The 20,781-nt window shown below is 37.4% G+C and overlaps 2 protein-coding genes across 4 annotated transcripts in view; one reads left to right on the top strand and one right to left on the bottom strand.

Annotated features, from left to right (window-relative positions):
• The window catches only part of LOC109081043 (synapsin-2-like), a 211,337-nt gene that overhangs the window by 71,809 nt on the left and 118,747 nt on the right, over positions 1-20,781 (bottom strand). The window lies entirely within an intron of this gene.
• The window catches only part of LOC109107235 (metalloproteinase inhibitor 3-like), a 90,991-nt gene that overhangs the window by 27,170 nt on the left and 43,040 nt on the right, over positions 1-20,781 (top strand). Inside the window, exon 3 of one of the 3 annotated variants that reach the window (XM_042765853.1) lies at positions 7,252-7,345. The exons of the other annotated variants lie outside the window; for them this stretch is intronic. Within the exon in view, the coding sequence (XP_042621787.1) occupies positions 7,252-7,345 (94 nt within the window). The remainder of the gene's footprint in view (positions 1-7,251; positions 7,346-20,781) is intronic. 3 annotated transcript variants of the gene reach the window in all.

The raw sequence follows: 20,781 nt of genomic DNA, 5'->3' as shown, positions 1-20,781 counted from the left end.
GTTTTTGCATGAGCAGTTTCAGGCTTAAAATGGGCCAGCTGTTTCACGGGTACAATGGGCCAGTCAAACTGCAAAGGAATTAGTAATTTATCATCAATTTTAATTTTAAAACACAACTGCTTATACAGCCACATAACATTTAAACTGCATTAAACAAACATATTCATATGTGCCATTAAAAAAAAAAAATACATATTCAAATGTGCAATTAAAAAAGCCCATTTTGGAACAACATAGATCAGTGAACTGATGTCAGTGGTGTGTGTGTGTGAACAATACATTTAGAAGGAAATGTGCAAATTACAAAAATTCACATTCAAAATTGATAACTGATTTGTGTGTGTGATGTAAACATTTTTCAAACACAGTCTTTGCAAATGAAACCATCGTCATCACAGATACCATTCTCTTCACCACAGCTCTCATGAAACCAGGCAGAACATGGATCACATTTTACCCATTCCTCAGTAGCCTTAGGGTCATTTGGGTCACCATAGTGGGTGTTGCAGGCTTTGCAAGGTGATTTGCTTCTCTTGCCCTGTTTTTTTTTTTCCCTTTTGGTTGCTTGCTGCCCAGGTACTTGCTGGCTTGCTTGGCTGGTTGCTTGCTGGATGACTTTTTTGTTTTAATATAAGAGGTGCACACTCACTGTAATTCCTTTCTTCACTCCCTCCCTGTATTCATCTAAGGCCCCCTTCATCCTCTCCTCTTTCCACAGATTGTAGTTGTTTGGCCTTACTTTCCCTCCCTGTTTTATCTCTGTATCCTTTCCTCTCTGGTCCTTGCTCCTCCTCTCTTTTCTATCTTTCTGTCTGTTTCTTTTCCTCTGCATTCAGTTGTTGCTTTCCTTTCTCCTCACCTGTTCTCTCACTTCCTGTCTCCTCTGCTTGTCTCCTCTCTCATCCTTCCTCCTCTCACTTTCTCTCTCTTTCCTTCTCCCTCTCTCCTCTCCTCTCCTCTCCTCTCGCTTCCTTCTCGTTTGTCATACTCACTGTAAATTAATTATCTACTACCATTATTACTTTTGGGGGGGTCATGGTGAGTGTGTGTGTGTATGTGTGACACAGATGATGGCCCATTTTAGCTGAAACCATGTGGCCCATTTTACCTCAGTGGGTTAAGGTAAATTGGGCCGCCAAGAAAAACATCACTTTTTAAAAAAATATGTTCCTATACCAAACTAACAACATTATTTCGATGGATGCCATCAAGACAGATATTATGCATAGTTTTTTTTATGTGCATGTTTTTTTTTTTTTTTATTTATTGATTTATCATCCTTATAATAGTTTAGTTAGATTTGCTATGCCAGGCTACTTACCATGCAGCTTTCTGGTGCAGTCTTGATGATAATTATTGCCCCACCCACCATAGCAACCATAAACCAATCAAATCACCTGTTACTTGTCAAGCACAGTTAAGACAACAGTTTGAAATCCTTTGTAGTCATTGGTTCTAAATTCCAGAGGGGCTGGGACCCCCAAACCTTAAATGGCCCATTTTACCTGATGGCCCATTTTACCTGATATCACCTACTCTATATATATTTATCATGTCTGTGAGGCATGCATTCGCTTAGTTTCGGTTCATTTTTGTGAAGCGCTCCTGGCAGAAAGCACATGTTTGTTTTCTTTACTTAAAAGCACAACGTTTTGTAGACCCTTAACAGCTACGAATGATGCATTACTCTTACCGTTTATGTGCAAAAATGACGGCGTATCCACTGAAAGAAGTGAAAGTCATCTGCCTGTTCTGCAAAGCCCGCTTTAGCTTGCACTCTCGGCACAAACTGTTGGATATAGCGCACATTTATCTAGGTTAAATGTTTAAATTGTATGCTTGAACTGTTTTATCTATAGATTTTATTTTAGGCAAATCGTGATCATTTGAGAATGCTAAATTGTTCAAACATAGGCTATGATCAGCTTACTGTCTGCCGATGGCTGCTTGCTCGCTTTAAAAAAAAAAAAAAAAAAAAAAAAAAAAAAAACAAATATTTTTAACGAATAAAAATGCTTCAAATGTTTTTCTAAATTAGCTTAAAAAACGAAATAGAATCACTTTGCCAGTACATACAAAACTGAATGAATTTTTTTAGTTGATGAAGTAGTTGTTGTATGATATGTTTTTTTGTGAGGGGGGGGGATAGATAGCTATTCTTGTTGTGGAAATCGACTGTAAAATTCAGCCAGCAGTGACTCAGTCCAACACATTTTTATTCGCTGGTTTATTAAAATGTGTATATACTCACTTCCATTACTCCACTACTTGCTCAAGCTGGAAAATAATGAAAAGAGGGTCCTCTCATGTAGCCTATGGACAAGTTAAGAATCATGACGAATCGCGGCTCGCGAGTATGGGGCTTAAATGTAGTATGGGGCTTAAATGTCATAGAAATTAATTTAGCCCAAAATGTAGGCTACTTCCACTAAAATAACAAGGGAATACAAATAAAACTAGATAAAAAAGTTCGTCAAGACAAACTTTAAGTTGGCAAAGTTTTGAAAAGTGTTAGAAATTTTTGCAAAGTTTGAAAAGTTTAAGAAGTTTAAATACAGGGCATTTGACTAGGCATGTCATTCCATGATTAGCAAAGTTACTATAGCATGTTTCCTAGCATTATAAGACTAGTTACTAGCATTGTTGCTAGCATAATTAGCAAGTTACTAGCATGTCGTCTAGCAGGTTTCGAGCATGAGTAGCAATTGACTATCATGTCGCTATCATGTTTTTAGACATGGATGTCCGATGCCTATCATGTTCGCTAGAGAGTTTCTAGCATGATTTAGCAATGACTAGCATGTCCTCTAGCATGTTTTTAAGCATGATTAGCGAAGTGCCTAGCAGGTTTTTAGCATGATTAACGAGTGACTAGCATGGTCGCTAGCATGTTTCCTCTAGCTATGATTAGCAAGTGACTAGCATGTCCCGCTAGCATGTTTTCTAGCATGATGCAAGGACTATCGAGTGATAAGACTAGCATGTCCGCTAGTCGCATGTTTTTTTTAGGCATGATTAGCGAGTGACTTTAGCATGTCGCTAGCATGTGTTTTAGCATGATTAGCGAGTGAACTAGCATGTCACTAGCATGTTTTTTTGCATTATTAGCGGATTGACTAGCAGGTCACTAGCGAAAAGCATGTTTTTTAGCATGATTAGCGAGTGGTGTCGGCTAGCATGTCGTTAGCATGTTTTTATTTAGCATGAGTAGCAAGTGCTAGCAGTTTTTATTAAGCATGATTGCGAGTTGACTTATTAGCAGTGTCGCTAGCATGGTTCTTTTAGCATGATAAGCGAATGACTACGAAGCATTTCGCCTAGCCAATGTTTTTAGCATGATTAGTGACGTGACTAGCATGTCACTAAGCAAGTTTTTAGCATGATTAGCGATTGACTAGCATGTTGCTAGCATGTGTCTAGCATGTGATTAGCAAGTGACTAGCTATTTCACTAGCATGGTTTTTTTAAAATAGCATTAGTTAGCGATTGACGCTAGCATGTCACGTCGCTAGCCAGGTTTTTCTAAGCAGCGGAATTAGCAAGTGACTAGCGACTGTCGCTAGGCATGTCTCAAATCTCTTAGCATGATTAGGGCAAGGTACTAGCATGTCGCTAGCATGTTTCTGTAGCATGATTAGCAAGTGACTCTAGCATGTCGTTAGGGACATGTTTCCTTCTAGCATGATTACTACAAGTGACTAGGCACTGTCACTCAGCTATGTTTTTTAAATCATGATTACTAGGTGCGCGTGACTAGCATCATCGCTAGCATGTTTTTTTTTCTAGCATGATTAGCGAGTGACTAGCATTCGCTAGCAAGTTTTCGTTTAGGCATGATTAGCAAGTGACTAGCATGTTTTTAGCATGATTAGCGAGATTGACTAGCATGTCGCTAGCATAAGCATTTTTCTCTAGCATGATTATACCAAGTGACTATCATGTTGCTAGCATGTTTCTTCTAGCATGATTAGCAAGTGACTAGGCATTCACGTGTACGCTGAGCATGTTTTTAGCATGAATTACACACCTTGAAGCCTAGCATTCTGGTCGCTAGCATGGAGCTTCTTTTAGGCATGATTAGCAAGTGCCTAATCTGTCCGCTAGCAATGTGTTTTATATGGCATGAATTAGCAAGTGAACTAGCATATCACTAATCATGATTAGCAAAGTTTACTAGCGATGGTCGCCTATTCGTGAGTTTCTAGCATGATTAACATGTGACTAGCATGTTGTTACCATGATTAGCAAGTTACTAGCATGTTGCGGAGTGACATGATTAGCAAGTGACCTAGCATGTGGTTAGCATGCTTCTAAGCATGTTGTAAGCATGATTAGCAAGTGACTATGCATGTCGCTAGCATGATTAAGATAGATACATAGAAATAGTCAGATGATAGATAGATAGATAGATAGATAGATAGATAGATAAGATAGATCGATATAGATAGATAGCTAGCGAAATAGTCAGAATATAGATAGATAGCATAGATAGATAGAGAGACTAGATTAGAAATATTAGATAGGATGAGTTTGAATGCGTTTTAAATAATGGATGTAGAAATAGATACATATAAGCGCAGCTCTGATCGATTAGTAATGGGCTTCAAGGTTTTTTGTTTAGATTTGAATTTTGACAGTTGGAGCTTGTCTCATCTGAATCAGTTCGCGTCAATGAACGTCAAATGGGATTTTTATGATTTTGAATCTTCATTTTTATGAAAACCATAAGTCTGATCAGTTAGAAAAGATATAGCACCACCCGGCGAGAATTCAGTCCGCGAAGAAGCTGGGCTGAGTTTGGGAGTCTGTAGAGTTAAAGCCTCTAGGAGGAGTTAGAGTCAGAAATTTTAGTCTCAGAAAAGAATAATAATAACTAATAAGGTTTTAAATAGTAGATCAGTAAGTTGGCTTTCTCAAGCCAACTTAATGAGAAAATAAAATTTTATTTTTTATATATTCATAGCTCAGACAAAATCATGATTGGCTCTCCTCTGGGGAGCAAGTCCCCCCCAGCCCCACCTAAACTCCGCCTATGACCCACACACACAAAATTGTAGAGGGCCTCGCACCCCCACCCCCCTGCGACGGCCCTGTTCATAATTGTATTAGAGTCTTACACATTATGTAGAGTCGTGCATTAATTTGAGCGGTGACAGCTATATGGGGATTGGGCTTGATCGGACGCGCAGGAGATGCCAGATATCACGATCTTGACCCTTAAACTTCAATTAATGCTTGTCACGTAACAAATCGTGTCAAATGATAAAATTTTAATTTGAAATATGAATTGCTAATTACTACGTTGAAATAAAAAGTAAAGCCTGTACAAATATTAGCAGTCGTGAATATAAATTGAGACTCATGTAAAATGTAAAATTTTAAAATAAAAAAGTGCACATTTCATTTTATCAATATAAAAATATGTAGTGTTTGTTTCTCTTTTGGCTGTTTCTTTATAAAAGTCCAGAAAGTGGTGTCATTTTTGTCAGGGTGTCGTATCGAACCATAAGCCCCTTTTAAACCAATCCATGAATGGCGCAATTATCTCAAATAATTCCAGTCCATTCCATGCTCAAAGCAGGTGCCTGTTCGAAAACCGATTAGCCACATCCTGATTAGCGCGATGATATCATTTTTTGGGATGTGACCTTTTCATCTCGGATGTCACGAGCAACGTACGAAGAACGGGCCCCTGATCTTCATGACCGAACACAGAACCGGCTACTAAATTCCGCTTGCTTTGCTGTTTTTTCAGATCGTCGGTGGCAAGCGCTTTTCGCAATGAGGAGCGAGAGCGTGCGGCATTGTTGCCCAGATTTGCGTTAAAACTAAGCGAAAACACCGGGCAAAAAAAGAAAGTATCCATCCTTGTAACAGCTAAGCTCTGATTATCGGGGATTTGAGCTTTTTGGTATCTGGCAAACTGCCACTCATGACAACGCGTTTGTATATGGGAAGCCAATCACAAACCAAAGTGGACAAACAAGGCGATGTAACGAGTTCAAGCAGCGCTGACCTGTCAAATGGAAACGAGCTGAGCGCGACCGCCTCAACAGCTGCGGCCGCGAAAGATAGGCTACTTTATTTTTCATGATGCTGTTTTTCCGTGCACCATAACAGAGTTGATTCCGCAACAGTTTGCATGAAGTCATTCACCAGTGCATCATGAAAGGGTCCTAATAAACACACCTGAACAAGCTAATCAATCCGTCTGAAAGGTTAATAGGAAGCCTACAGGACAGGTGAGGTTTTAAATTTATGGTTGGAGCGAACTCTGCAGGGAGTTTCGTCACACCCCTGGGCTTGGAATATGGAAAAGCTTACCTTCAGGGGATGGAAATATTTGCAAATTACACTTGTCAGGAGAAAAGCTGATCTGAACACAGATGTGGCAAGCTGTGGCATTACGTTTACTCTGGTATTTACCATGGCTTGCCCCACCCACATCCCTCTGATCTGATCTTGTAATACTAATAATTAATCTTTTTTGATCCTGTGATTTCTTTTGAGTTCATGAAATCTAATCCTATATGGGTAATGGAGAAGTTGTAGCTACAAATAGCTTCAAGCTACACGTGACCATTAATACAACAATTTTGCTTTACTATCAATAACTTTAGTTTAATAACTTACGATAATAACTATTAAACTGTAGGTAGGGTGGGTTTTTTTTTTTCTCCTTTCTCCGTGAAACGAAGTTTCCTTGTGTAGTGCCAAATTATTTAAAGTTATAGTTCACCCCAAAATGAAAATTGTGTTTTAATCACCCACATGTCCCTTTTAAATCGGTTTACCTGTGGAGCACACACAGACAGGCACAGTGCGCGTGTATCTGTGTCTTCCAATGGGCTCCAGTGTTGTTTGCTTCCACCCACATTCATTCAAGTAACACCTCTTGGGTTTAATCTGAAAACTTTACATTTTGTCAGGAAACAAACATGTAATCATATTTCTTATTTAATGTAATCCAGGAACATTTAGTAAAAATTTAACACTGTCACAATCTGACTCTTTTACCAATCTTTAGTGATTCGAGACGAAGGCCTTGGAAATGTGGCCAGCACCGCTCCCCAACTTGATTGCATACAATACCAAGTTATCCACGTCGAGCAAGAAAATGTACCTGACATCATTTCAAATTCTAAAATTGCCAATATTATTATTACATTATTATCGTATTATTATTATTATTATTATTGTGTATATATAGCATATATATATATATGACTATTTTTTTTTTAATTAATCCAGACGTACAAGCCTTCCATCAAAAAGGATATTCGGGTCATCTACTCAACTAAAATATGTGGTGCTCATCTGGAAAACGGCGAGTATCCTCTGTCAGGTAAAATCATTTTACTATCTGAAAGCAGCAGAGGTTGTGGTGTGGTGTGTTTTTATTTTTTATCCCTGCTATAACAGATAGTTTTACAAAAAACCACAGTCCTAATGTATCTGTTTGGATTTTACAAGTCTTATAGTGTATTCCAGTCAGATCAACTAATCCTAATGTTCCATTTTAATAGTTTAGGAACATTAGGATCATTTTAAGAACTTGATAACACCTTTCATAAGTCCTAATGTATCTGTTCCTCAGTGATATTATCCCAGGACATCAAAACCTACAAACACTATGACACTCTCAAAAAGAACATGAGGGTTCAGTAAGTGTAGGACATTTCTAGGTAACACAAGAAGTTGCATATACAGTAAAACTTAACTGTAAAAAATTGATCATTTTTTTTTTCTTTCACCTAAGGAAATATTAGTGGATGGAGTGGATGGTTTTTGGTTAGTTATGATGAGCTTGTGTGGCGGTTGTGGACCAACTCTCCTCAAGTCAAAAGGGGGACCCTCATCATGTATCAGAGTAGGCTGTGTCCTCGTGAGGTAATAGAATCCAAATCATGAACGTTTACAATAATTGACTATAGTCTGAATTATGCTGAGTTCAATGCTGTCGAAATCCAGTGGTCTTCATTTTTGGCCAACTAAGTTTTCTGCAGTTGATTTGTTTAACACGTACTCTCACCCTGGGCTCAGATCATTTTCAGAAAGTTTTGTAAAATATTTGTTTAATGCATCAACAAATTTGACAAGGACATCCCAGATGCCATAGAGAAGTTCTCAACATCTCTTGTGACTAAACTTGCTTGGTAAAGAAGAACCCAAGCATGCAGACCTAAAAGACAAATGAGCTTCAAGTCTCCAGATCTTCCTAAAACCGTCGTTGCATTGGTCCTATACTTAGCTTGGTAATTAATACTTGGAGGCCTTGCATTAGCCTACCAACTGTTATTAATGATATTTGATTTGGTGTTTTTTTGTAGTGAACCAGGTTGTTGCACGCTCTCTCAAACTGTGATCGCTCTACAGATTACATCCTGTACTGGAGCGTCCTGTGATTGAACCAAGAAGCCTCAAAGAAAGTGTTCTGACAGGAGTCACAAAAATCACTCAGTCCTTGATTTTATGAAGACTCTCTTCAGGCTGTTTGCCTGCCAACGCAGCGACGGCTCCTGCAGATGGCAGACAAATGAATTAAAACTACAAAAAAAGCTCCTAAAATGCATGCCCTGAAGACCAAGTGCTATCCTGCCAGTTTTTTGACATTTATTCTTCAGAATGCTTGGAACATTCTTAAATGAATTTAAACTTTACTGGAGCTTTGTGATGCACTCAGCAAATGCATACAAAACGGTGTTTTCATGGAGATATGCCGTTAACCATTAAACTGTTTTTCATGTAAAAGCATCTGAGTATTTAATGGGAGATGTAAGCATGTGTATAAATATGGATGTTCTTAGTGCCAATGCTTTATATCCAGTGCATTCATCTGGCATTGTTTTCACTTTACTATTTTGATTTGCACTATTAAATGAGGGGAGGGGGGAATAAAATAAAAACGGCAATGTTTAAGGTTCCTTTCCACAGAACCAAAGCCAGATCAACTTTAAGCTTGTATTTCACTTAGTTTGTCTGGAATGTACAGGTGTTGGTCATAATTAGAATATCATCAAAAAGTTTATTTCACTAATTCAATTCAAAAAGTGAAACTTGTATATTATATTTCATTCATATCCACACAGACTGATGTATTTTCAAATGTTTATTTCTTTTAATTTTGATGTTTATAACTGACAACTAAGGAAAATCCCAAATTCAGAATCTCAGAAATTAGAATATTACTTACAGACCAATACAAAGTAAGGATTTTTTAGAAATCTCGGCCAACTTAAAAGTATTATGAACATGAAAAGTACTGAGCATGTACAGCACTCATATACTTATGTTGGGCTTCCTTTATGCCTGAATTACTGTGCAGCAATGTGCGGCGTGCGGCATGGATGTCGGATCAGTCTGTAGCACGGCCTGCTAAGGTGTATGAGAGCCCAGGTGTTGCTCTGAATAGTGGCTCTTCTCAGTTTTCTTCTGCATTCCTCGGGTCCGGCAATATCGCCTCTTCCCCTTCACAATACCCAATAGATTTTCCATGCTGGGTTAGGTTTCAGGTGAGTTTGCTGGCCCAATTACTTGAACAGGGATACCATGGTCCTATAAACCAGGTACCTGGAAGCTTGGCACTTTTTTTTTGTGTGCAGGTGCCGTAGTCCTGTTTGTAAAATGAAATCTGCATCTCCATAAAGTTGGTCAGCAACAGGATCATGCAAAGTGCTCTAAAAACTTCCTGGTTATAAGGCTGCTTGTTGTCATCCTTGGACCTCAGAAAACATGCAGTGGACCAACACCAGCGGATGACAGCTGGCCACCGCAACCATCCACTGGACTGTGGAAACTGTTTACACTGTCACCCTCAAGCAACGTGGATGTGGTGGCCACGGCCTCTCCATCCTTCAGACTCTGGGATCCTGATTTTTCAAAGGTCAAATGCCAACAATGTGACTTTCATCAGGAGAACTATAACTTTGGACCACTCAGCAGCAGTCCAGTCCTTTTGGTCTTTAGACCCCTTCTTGACGCTGTGGTGTTGTTCAAGAGTGGCTTGAACATAAGGAATTGCGACAGTCTGAAACCCATGGCTTGCATATGTCTGTGTGGTAGTGGTTGTTGAAGCACTGGCTCCAGCTGCAGGTCCACTCTTTGTGAATCTCCCCCACATTTTTTAATGGTTTTTGTTTCACAATCCTCTCCAGGGTGAAGTTATCCCTATTGCTTGTACACCTTTTTTTTCTAACCACATCTTTTCCTTTCCCTTCGCCTCTCTATTAATGTGCGTGGAACACAGAGCTGCTCTGTGAACAGCCAGCCTCTTTTGCAATGACCTTTGTTGTGTGTTGCCCTCCTTGTGCAAGGTGTCAATGTTCGTCTTTTTGGACAACTGTCAAGTCAGCAGTCTTCACCATTGATTATGTAACCCTACAGAACGAGACTGAGAGACCATTTAAAGGCCTTTGCAGGTGTTTTGAGCGTTAATTAGCTGATTAGAGTGTGGCACCAGGTGTCCCTTCAATATTGAACCTACATTCACAATACATTCTAGATTTTCTGAGATACTGAATTTGGGATTTTCACTTAGTTGTCAGTTATAATCATCAAAATTAAAAAGAAACTAAACATTTTGAAATAGTAACATCGTGGCTGTGTGTACCTTGAATGGAATATAAATTACGCAAGTTTCACTTTGTTTTAATGGAATTAGTGAAAGAATAAATCAACTTTTTCCATGATATATTACTAATTTATATGAGCCAGCACCCCTGTATAATCATGAAAGTGGAGCGAAAACAACCTTAAATTGCCTATAATAACCATTGCATATAATAACCAAAATATCACAATAGTAGCTTTTTTTTCTGAAAAAAAAAAGTGTTTAAATTTTTATTTAGCAAAGAAAAGTTTTTCATCCAAAGTGACTCCAAAATAACAAGCATCACAGCAAGAACCAAACCTTTATGAAAGTAGTATACAGTTTAGGAGTCCGTATATGTAAGTAAATCCCCCCCTCCCCACTAAGAATATACTTAGTGCAACCTTCACCATAGCCACCTGCCCGCTGCAAGCTTCAGTGTAATACTTGAGGAATCAAAATCAAATTTATTTGGGCGTGATTTAAACCCGGATTATTGTAACCACTTTATTGCTCGTCTGCCTTGGGGAAAGCTAGTGTGTCTCCGACCATCGTGATAACACTCAATGCCTTCTCTATTGTTCAGCTCAACCAGGGTCTCGTCCCAGTGCGTCACTATTATTTGGATATCACAACATCCCAGAAAATATGCGCCGTAGTCCAAACGAAGTTGTTCATTTGTAGTTTTTTAAAAAGTGATTTCTGTTAAAGAAAATATCTGCTTTTGGAAAGTGGACTTTGAGCTTTGCGTAACTTTGTAGATCTTTTTTATGCTCAAACGCAACATTCCAGACTAACTAAAGTTGAATAAGTGAAAAAGCATAATAGCAACCCCCTTTAAGGTCACTGTATCATCAGATTGAAAGAAAGTTTTGTGGTAATGTGACCAAAAATATTTAAGACTAAATTTCAATTAAAGACATTTTAAGACTGTTTAAGGACCCACAGCCACTCTGAAGATGCACAAAGTATTTAAACACAATACCGAAAAACCACAATTCACAAGCGTATATTGAACCATGGATGTTTTACCGAACGGTTCAATATTTATCAAGAATTGTGGCATTCTCTAGTATATATCGTCGTAATGTGCATGGGTGAGGAGGAGAGTTTGAGTGTGGCCAAACGGACTCTCCAAGGATCACCAGCTGGAGAATTAGTGGAGTCTCAAGTCTCTACTTTATTTACAGAGCCCTTTCCACTACAAAGTAGACCAAGAGGACTAGTACAGCAAACACAACAAAAACTCAATCAACAACAACAGAAAAACAATTTACAACAATTTACATCTTCAAAATCAACAACTAAAAGCCATCAGAAAACAAGGTATGTCAGGTGGAAGGGTATTCTCGGCCCAGCGGACCGGGAAATGCACAATCCCCCTTAGTTTCCAAGGCGAGTTTCCGGAAACTGAGAGCAGTAAGTAGTTAATTGGTCTTTTGAGTGAGTCCTACCAGAGTTCATATGAATCAGGTCCATACTATATTTTTGGGGCCATATTATGGACACGCTTTAAGAAAAAACGTACAGCAAAACCCTTATATCAGAATCGATACCTTTAACCGGAAGCCAATGCAGCTTTTCCTAAAACTTAGGAGTAATATGGCTCCTTTTATTTTGAACTAGTTGAAGGAGCCCTCCTTTGCAGCTCGCATTTCTGGGACTAATTGCAATTTTGAAATAAGAGATTGGCTACACTCCCAAATAAAGTGCATACAGTAGTCCAAAAGGGAGGAGAGGAGGATAAATACATGAATCACTATCTCAAGATCAGCAACAGACAAAAAAAGATTTCATATTTGCAATAGTCCTCAACTGAAAGAAGCAACGTTTTTACCACATTTAATCTGATGTCAAACGTTTAGAGCGAAAGTCAAAAATTACAGCCCAGATTTCTTATTTGGGACTGCACATTTGTTGTCCATGTACCTAATACATTATGTCATTTGCGATTTTGCTCTAACGAGTACTTCACCTCCTCGAGACATAATAACAAAGATGAATGAGAAGTTGATCCTCCAGATCTAATAGGCAAATAAATCTGTATATCATCAGCATAAAGATTATAAGACATACTGTGTGTTTTTTTTTTTTTTTTAAATAAGACCTAAAGGCAACATAAATAGTGAAATTGAATAGGCCCCAAAATGGAGCCCTGAGGTACTCCACAGTCAAACTGAAGACTGAAGAGGAAGAAAATTCCCCAACCCTCACTCTGAAAAGGATCGTCCCTTCAAATAAGAAGAAAACCATTTAACACAACAGTCCTCTCAGACCCACAATATGCTCTAAAACGTTTAAGAAGGATATCCATGATATATTAGATCAAGAGCTGCACTAAGGTCAAAGCATAATTAAAGCTCCTCGACTACCGAGTCTGCAGTGAGTAACAATATAATTGGAAACTCGCATTAAAGCTGATTCAGTGCTGTGTCTAGCTATTAAAACCAGACTGAAAAGCTTCTAGCACATCATTATTAGCCATAAAAGAGCTCAGCTAAGATAAAAACCACTTTCTCCACTATTTTCAAAATACAGGGCAGCTATGAAATTGGCCGATAATTGTGAAATCCATAAGGGTCAAGAGCAGACCTTCTTGAGAAGGGGCTGAATGACCAGCTTGCTTAAGACATGATGGGAAAAAGACCTGTAGAAAGGCGACAGTTCACAATAGATGTAATACTTGGTCCAATAAAGTCAGCTGTCGCACCAGCAAACCGAAGGCAAAACATCCCAACTGGTAGCTGGGCGTTTCAACTGAGGCAATAATATGACTAATATCGATGATGAAACCAGATCAAATTCATCAAAAGTGTTAACATTAGTAAAGTTGTCTGTAACCATCCAAATCACGAAACCTGGACCTAATGTTTTTTTGTTTTTTCAGAGAAAACACTTAAAAACTTCTCTCTGTAGATGGAGGTATCGTAACAGCATTTGGATTAAAAAAACCTATTAATGTTTGAAACAAAATTTGCGCGGGGAGTTTAAGTGCTGCGATATAATATTTAAAAGATAGGCTGCTTTAGCATCTTTTACAGCTTTCTGATACCCAAGAAGTGAGTCTCGTAACATCTGGTGAAAGACCAGAAGTTTATTTTTCTTCCAAGCTTGTTCTGCCTTCCTACACTGCTGTCTAAGAACAAGAGTATGTTCATTAAACCAAGACTGACGATTTACCTTACTTTGCTTAATCTTGTAAGGAGCAACAGAGTCCAAGACTTCAGAACATACAGAATTAAAAACAGTAAGTAATTCATCTGGATCAGAGGTGCAGACTCCAACCATGATAAATCAGAAAAGGTAATAATCTCATCAAAAAAACCTCTGTTGTGATGGAGTAATTGCACAGAACAAACATAAGAGGACTGACTCCGCCCTCATTTAGTTCGGCACCTTTTACTCTGAAAGTAACAGGCATAAGATCCGAAATACACAAACATCATTAACATCACAAATTGACAGCCCTAAGGAAAAAAACAAGGTCTAAAGTATTTCCTTTTCTCATGTGTAGGGCCAGAAGAGAATGCTGAATAAAATGAAATGAGTCCATCAGGTCCGAAAACTCCTTGACCAAATGTTTGGGGTTAGAAAGCCTAAAAATATAATATCATAAAAAATAAATATCAAAAAGCTGTTGTTTAGGAAGGTTTTGTTCAGGATGGGTTTTTATTAAGTTGTCAGAATTTTCATTTGATATCAAATGGGACTGGCTTCTATGGTCCAGATAAAATTAAACAATAGAGCTTTTTGGCAGGAAAGCATACCAGATGGATTTGGTGCCAAAACAGGGATAAAACAGACGGCCCCATGCCCACAGTTAAATATACTGATGGATGCTCATAATGTTGTGGGTCTGTTTTTTTTCTGCCGGAGTCCACTGGACATCTTGTTCAGATGCATGGCATCACGTGATTTCTAGACAAAAACCAACAGATTAACAATCTAAATCTGACTGATTCTGTTTAGAAATCCTTATAATACGGAGAGGACCATGTTTAGATCTTCCATTTAAGACAATGATGTCAAAACGAAGCATCAAAATAACACACACAAAATGTCTTACTGAGCACAAAATGAAGCTTCTGTCCATGGTTGTATCATTCCCGGTTGACCTGAACCCAAATAGAAAATGGGGGGAGCGGGGTGAACTGTAAGAGAAGATCGCTGTGAATCTGAAGGATCTGCGAGTTATCTTGGGAAAAGGATGTTGCAATAATTGGGGTGCCAATAATTATACACATTATATAATTTATACAGCACCACTACCATTATAAAGAACCTGTTAAGCCTTGTATAGTTCTTTAAAGGTTCTTTAAGGTCTCCTCTTTAGTTTTAGTTGGAAAAGGATTAAAAAAACAAACATTAAAATACAGTGTATTTCCTGAAGATAATGTGGTTCTCAACCTTTTTGCACCAAAGGCCCCCCTGCAAGGAAATATTCCAGGGCCCCCAGTCCCCACACAAGATATTTTGACCTCAGAAAAGCATAACACTTCAAAACAACTTTTGCCATCATAGTAAATTCCCATTCATAGCAAACATATGAGAGTGGAGTGACATCTTGAATCTTAAGGAGGAGAATGGGGTTCCTCCAATGAACCAGTTTTAGTGATATTTAGCACCACGTTTGTTTAGATTGCATAATATATATTATTTACCATATATATATATATATATATATATATATATATATATATATATAGTCCTGTATATACAAATAACATAAAGTAGTCCCATATTGTGTGTCTTTATCAAAATCAATAGCTTTCCATACTTAGTACAAAAAATATTGTGTTTTCGAACCAAAAGAAATGAAAAGACAAGGGTTGTCCTTGTACTTACACATGTCCCTGTAGTTTGAGTAGAATGTCTGATCAACAAGAGGGCATTTATCTGCTCCCAGTTTCTTGTAGATGGCTGATCAGGTGTATGAAAACTAGGAAAAAACAGAGAATCAGTAGGGATTGCAAATTTTGGCAATAATATATCTTGAAGCGGCGTTAAAACTGTCTTTATAGTGTCCATGCCACAATGTGTTTCTGATCTGAACACACAACTTATACATTTTTTACAAATAATAATAATAATAATAATATTTATAAATAAATAAATAAAAAACATATGTTCAATCTTGTCACACTGTGAAGAACTCCCAGAAAACCATTCGGACAGTGTTAATGTTTTCTTAACATTCACCTATATATATATATATATATATATATATATATATATATATATATATATATATTATATATATATATATATATATAAATATTTTTTTTTGTGTCTTAACAAAATGAAATGTCCTACTCACAGCCCATGGCTTGTCCACAGAGGTTGTAAATGGGACTCCAGCGAGTTGACGCTGGGGATCCCGTCATACTGAAAACCGATGATTATATTGCGGAAGTCTTCATTCTGTGCCATGCTATAAGCGTTGCTGTCGCCCCCAAAGAACAAAGTCAGGCTGAAGGAACCTGTGTGAATAATGATAATATCCTTCAGAACAGAGCAAAAGGGTCAGTCTATTATCTGTTTACATTGACTAACAACCACTGACGCAAGCCTGGGCTTTAACCGCCCAGCGCCCATAGTACTGTGTCCTGTAATAGAATAATCCTACCGGCCAACAACCACCATTTAAACAATAACTATTGCTTCTTTAAAAACATACTTAATAATATCATAGATTTTAATGGCAAGCTCTCAATGTCCAACAGATAATATGTTTTAAAGACTTTCTTTTAAAGATAATTCCTGACGATCAATTGGATTATCTTTCTTGTTTCATGACATTCACTTTCTTTTCACCACCTAAGACTATAAATCAGTTGAGATATGGTATGGGCTTGTTAATGGTTGTTACACAGTTGTTAATAGACATTGTTGCCCATGGCCGACATCCGAAGACTAATTTGGCCAGGTCTGCGAGTCAAAGAGTCTCTCTCTAGATGTTCTGATCCAGAGATAGTCCTCTCAGTCTTTTTTTTTTCAATGGATCTTTATACATGGTTGCCTAGGGTGATTGGGGGTAACCTGGTTGGCCTAGCAAGTGGCTTTATGAAAGTTGTTATGATCACTGACTTATTGCTGTTTTGATAGGCTAAGTCAAAGATAGCCAATCCTTGAAGCCTCTATGGCTTTCTGATCCAGATATTATACCCTCAAAGAAATGGTTCCAATGTTAATCCCAATGTTAAAAGTCACTAGGTCTCACTTTAGTTTTTTTTGCCCGCTGATCACTTAAAAGTCAAACAATTCAACACACCTCTCCCTTAATAAGATGCATGATGATGTGACACCTCATTCATGGGTCAAAGATGAACGGCGCGGGAACAAATCAAACATCTAAGTTTTGTCTAGAAGAAGAAGAATAATATGCAAGAGAATAGTTGTAATACTTTGCTTCACAAGCACCACGTGATGATAACAAAACATGCAAAATTAATAATAACAAGAATAAAAAGAAACCAGGAAGTGATTTTGTACATCGTGAATTTCATGTGAAGATTGCAAGGCAGATGATTGTCTGATCATATCAACACACACACACACACACACACAAACACATTATAAATCTCAGGTAATGGGAAAATCCACCCGCTATACTCATTTAAAAGTGCAAACCTCCAGCCATTAGTAAGCTTTGCACAACCCCACAGTGGCCTATAGATGGTGCTTACTGGTTAAGCTGTAAGTAAATCACATCGGCCTAAATCTTACTGTTCTAAACTGTGTTTTAAAAACATTTGAACTATGAAAACATAGTTGGAGCTTTGTGGGCTTTTCAATAGGCAGTGTGCTGGAACAGTCAGTTTTTTATTTTTTTTTTAAACAATGAGGGCAGTTATGCATCAGCAATATGTTTGGTCTATTTCACCTGAAAGATAAAGATTAAAAATCTTTAATCTTACAGCAAATGGTCTTTCAAAACATAACTTTCAGTTAAGGCTAACGCTAGAATATAGATGCAAAGCTAAAACAACAGACTAAAAACCACAAAAACATCAGTTTCCCTTCATACCACGTAAGTTACTCTCAGAAACCTTCTTTGTTAGATAAATCTTAAAAAAAAAATCTTTAAAAATTCTTAATAAAAATCCTTTAAAAAAGGCACTTTATGTGTAACATCAAACTGAATACACTGACTGATGGATGAATGCTGAATAACTGCCAGAACAAAAATGGCTCGGTGAATTTGATGGACTCATGCTGGCCTCGCCGCTGTATTTTTCTGATGGACTGTGTTGAAACTTACCGAACCACTTTTGTGTCCATTTCTGATCACTTGCATGTAAACACTGCAGTGTGCCCATTAGCATGAGCCACAATGGTGATCTCATAGAACTCAGCCTGAAACAAATGAATTGATAAATTAAATATAGGTTACACTTTATTTGGATAGTCCCACATGATAGTCTGATGTTCATTCATTTTTATTTTGTGCTATAACTTGTCGTAAAGCGGATAAGAGATTATTCGCTCTCTGCTGCTGCTTGAACTCAGCAGGCAAGATACAGGCAATCCATCATGCCACAACCAAGCACCAAACGACAATTTAAGTTTAGATTTTCATGAAGAAAATAAACAGAATTCAAAAGTCTTATAAGTTTGTTTCTTTTCAGAAGAGAAGGTTAAAAAAAAAAATCACACAAAGCTTTTAAAAGCGATTATTGGATTGAGAGGCAATACCAAAAATATTTCGAGAATGGCTTATTGAGGCATCACTGGAAAGTACCAACGACTAAAATATAGAGATCTTGTGGTTTACATAATCGAGTATAGACATACTTAAAGTTCAAAGGAACATCTAAATGGATATCCTAAATGGTTCTCAGGTTAGCTAAATTTACCTTGAAATTTATCCCTCGGCATTTCTTCAATACCGTAAATAAGATATATCAACTAACTCTCATTAGAGCATTATTAGACTGTTTTATATTATGATTAGTAGAATAAGTTGCAAAGGTTAGTCCGAAGACTATGTGTGGGTTGGGGACCATCCCCCCAAAATAAAGTGTTAGCAGATATTAATCGGACAGTCTGATAGTTTTGACGTTGAGACTGTTGTTGCCAAAGAATAGTCCAGCATAAATGTCCTAAAGTTGGACTATTAAAAATAAGTGTAGGTGAGAGAAGGGCATAAAAGCAACACTTTTGACAGTTTGTGTCCATCTACATGCGGGTTCAGAATATAACTTTTTTTATCCACAGTAATTTTACAAATAATGCTACATTTAGTCTAAAAAAGACAAGTATAATTCCCTGCTGTGTAATAATGTATTATATATATATTTTTATATAAATAAAATAATGCCGTTTGTTTAGATATTATAAAATACTCTGTTTTATGCGGTTTGACATACGAAACACATTGCAACCCAATGCTTGCGAACGACCCCACCAAGAGAATAAACGAGCAAAAAAAATGTCTTTACAGTGTCTTGAAATAAATAATTTCTAAACTTGATTAAACAATGAAATAGACTTATGGGACGGTCAGTCAGTTTATTCAACAAAGCTGTTCTCGTTGTTTCTCATTTAAACTTCATTAAAGAAAAAATAGTGATATGAGATAGCTAATGGTCAGAGAAATAGCATCTAGGCACAATTTTTAAAACCAGGTTCGTGTCCTTCTGCTAGTTATCAAAGCATTAACAAAATGATCTGAACTTATTAAGAAACAGGACTGTAGAATTAAAGATAAAAGCAGATTTGTCTCATTTTAAATGAATAAAAAAAACTGAGAATGAAAAAATTTTACTTAAGGCCAGAATTTTTTATTTTACCATGATAAAATAAATGTTCAGGCGATATCTTCAAAAGATTTTGACATGTGGTGTGGTTGTGGCGGCACAGTATATATATATATATATAGCGTGCAGAATTTTGGTCTGCCCATTCAAACTTTGCAATATTTTATTATTCTTGCAGTAAAATGTGCTACCATTCTATTTATACTAATCTGTGTTGCCTCTCCAAAACAGAACATAGTCCCAAAACTTACCCTTTTTAGAGGTCGTTTTGAGCAAGTACCATAGCGAATGGTAAGAATGTTCTGTGAAATTGTCTTCAACAGGGTTTTATTGATCCTTCTTGATTGTTAATTATATTTTTTTAAAGAAGAAAAATCAACTACAAAAAGTAAGAATTAATACTATGTATTATACCCAAAGCACTTGATACCAGCGAGTTTCCGTCTGACCCCGCGTGGCAACGGCTTCTGTTTAGATCCTTCGGAAGATCCTCAAAGTTTTCATTATTATTTATGTACAAATGTAATAACTGGACATAAATTTAAGAGCTACATTTCCACTGACTATTGGTGGCTATCACTTATTCGCCTTTACCTCTCTAACTGTTGTTAGGACAATGGTGGGAGAGTGTTTTCTGCAAACTAAACTAGTAATATATCCTCAGTTTAACTCTATTTTCTAAAGTAAATGAATGTAACACCACCTTGTTTTGCTAATTGTGTGTATTGCATGGCAAATCCACGAGGATAGTCATTTTTTAGAATTTAAAAGAGCAGTGAGTGATTTTAAAAACATTAAAGCACCAGTACAGGTGTTTAATCGGTGTACCTTTATTCTCATTGTGGGCCTTGTTTAACATTCATATGTTATGCCAATGCGAGCAGTAAGACATGAGGTTTTATATGCAGATGCCAATAATCGCGTCGGCTATGGGAAGCGGTCTCTTATTTCTATGCTTAATACTGGTAACGACTGGTTCATTCATTAGTGGTAATAAATATCCAGTTACTGCTGTTGCAGGCTTCCTTCGTAGCAATGGTTTTCATTCTTGAGCGTTGGCAGAAGTACAAATTCTGAAGGATAAAGACATCTAAATAAAAGTTACACTACCACGTAAAAGTTCCAAACGAGTCTCCCGGATACAGGAATACTCACCGTCACTTACATGCACTGATAAATATGTGATTTGTGCTATGTGATATAAAGCGGACAGTAACCCAAAAAAGTAAGAGGTGTGTTCGCAGACAGAAGTGTGGATGCAAGTTAAGACACATCCAACCACAGATCATCAATATACTTGATCAATAGCCCAATTCTTACAATTTACCTTTGTTGTTCTATGGGTAAAGGAATCTTAGCAAAACACAAGTGTTGGACATTCAGATCAAGCATTTGTTCAATTAGCAACGTGTGGTGAATTTCAACAATGATAAA

This window comes from Cyprinus carpio, chromosome A11 (genome assembly GCF_018340385.1).
Source record: "Cyprinus carpio isolate SPL01 chromosome A11, ASM1834038v1, whole genome shotgun sequence".
In the NCBI taxonomy this organism is placed as follows: Eukaryota; Metazoa; Chordata; class Actinopteri; order Cypriniformes; family Cyprinidae; genus Cyprinus; species Cyprinus carpio.
This window is presented reverse-complemented; position numbering and strand designations above follow the sequence as displayed.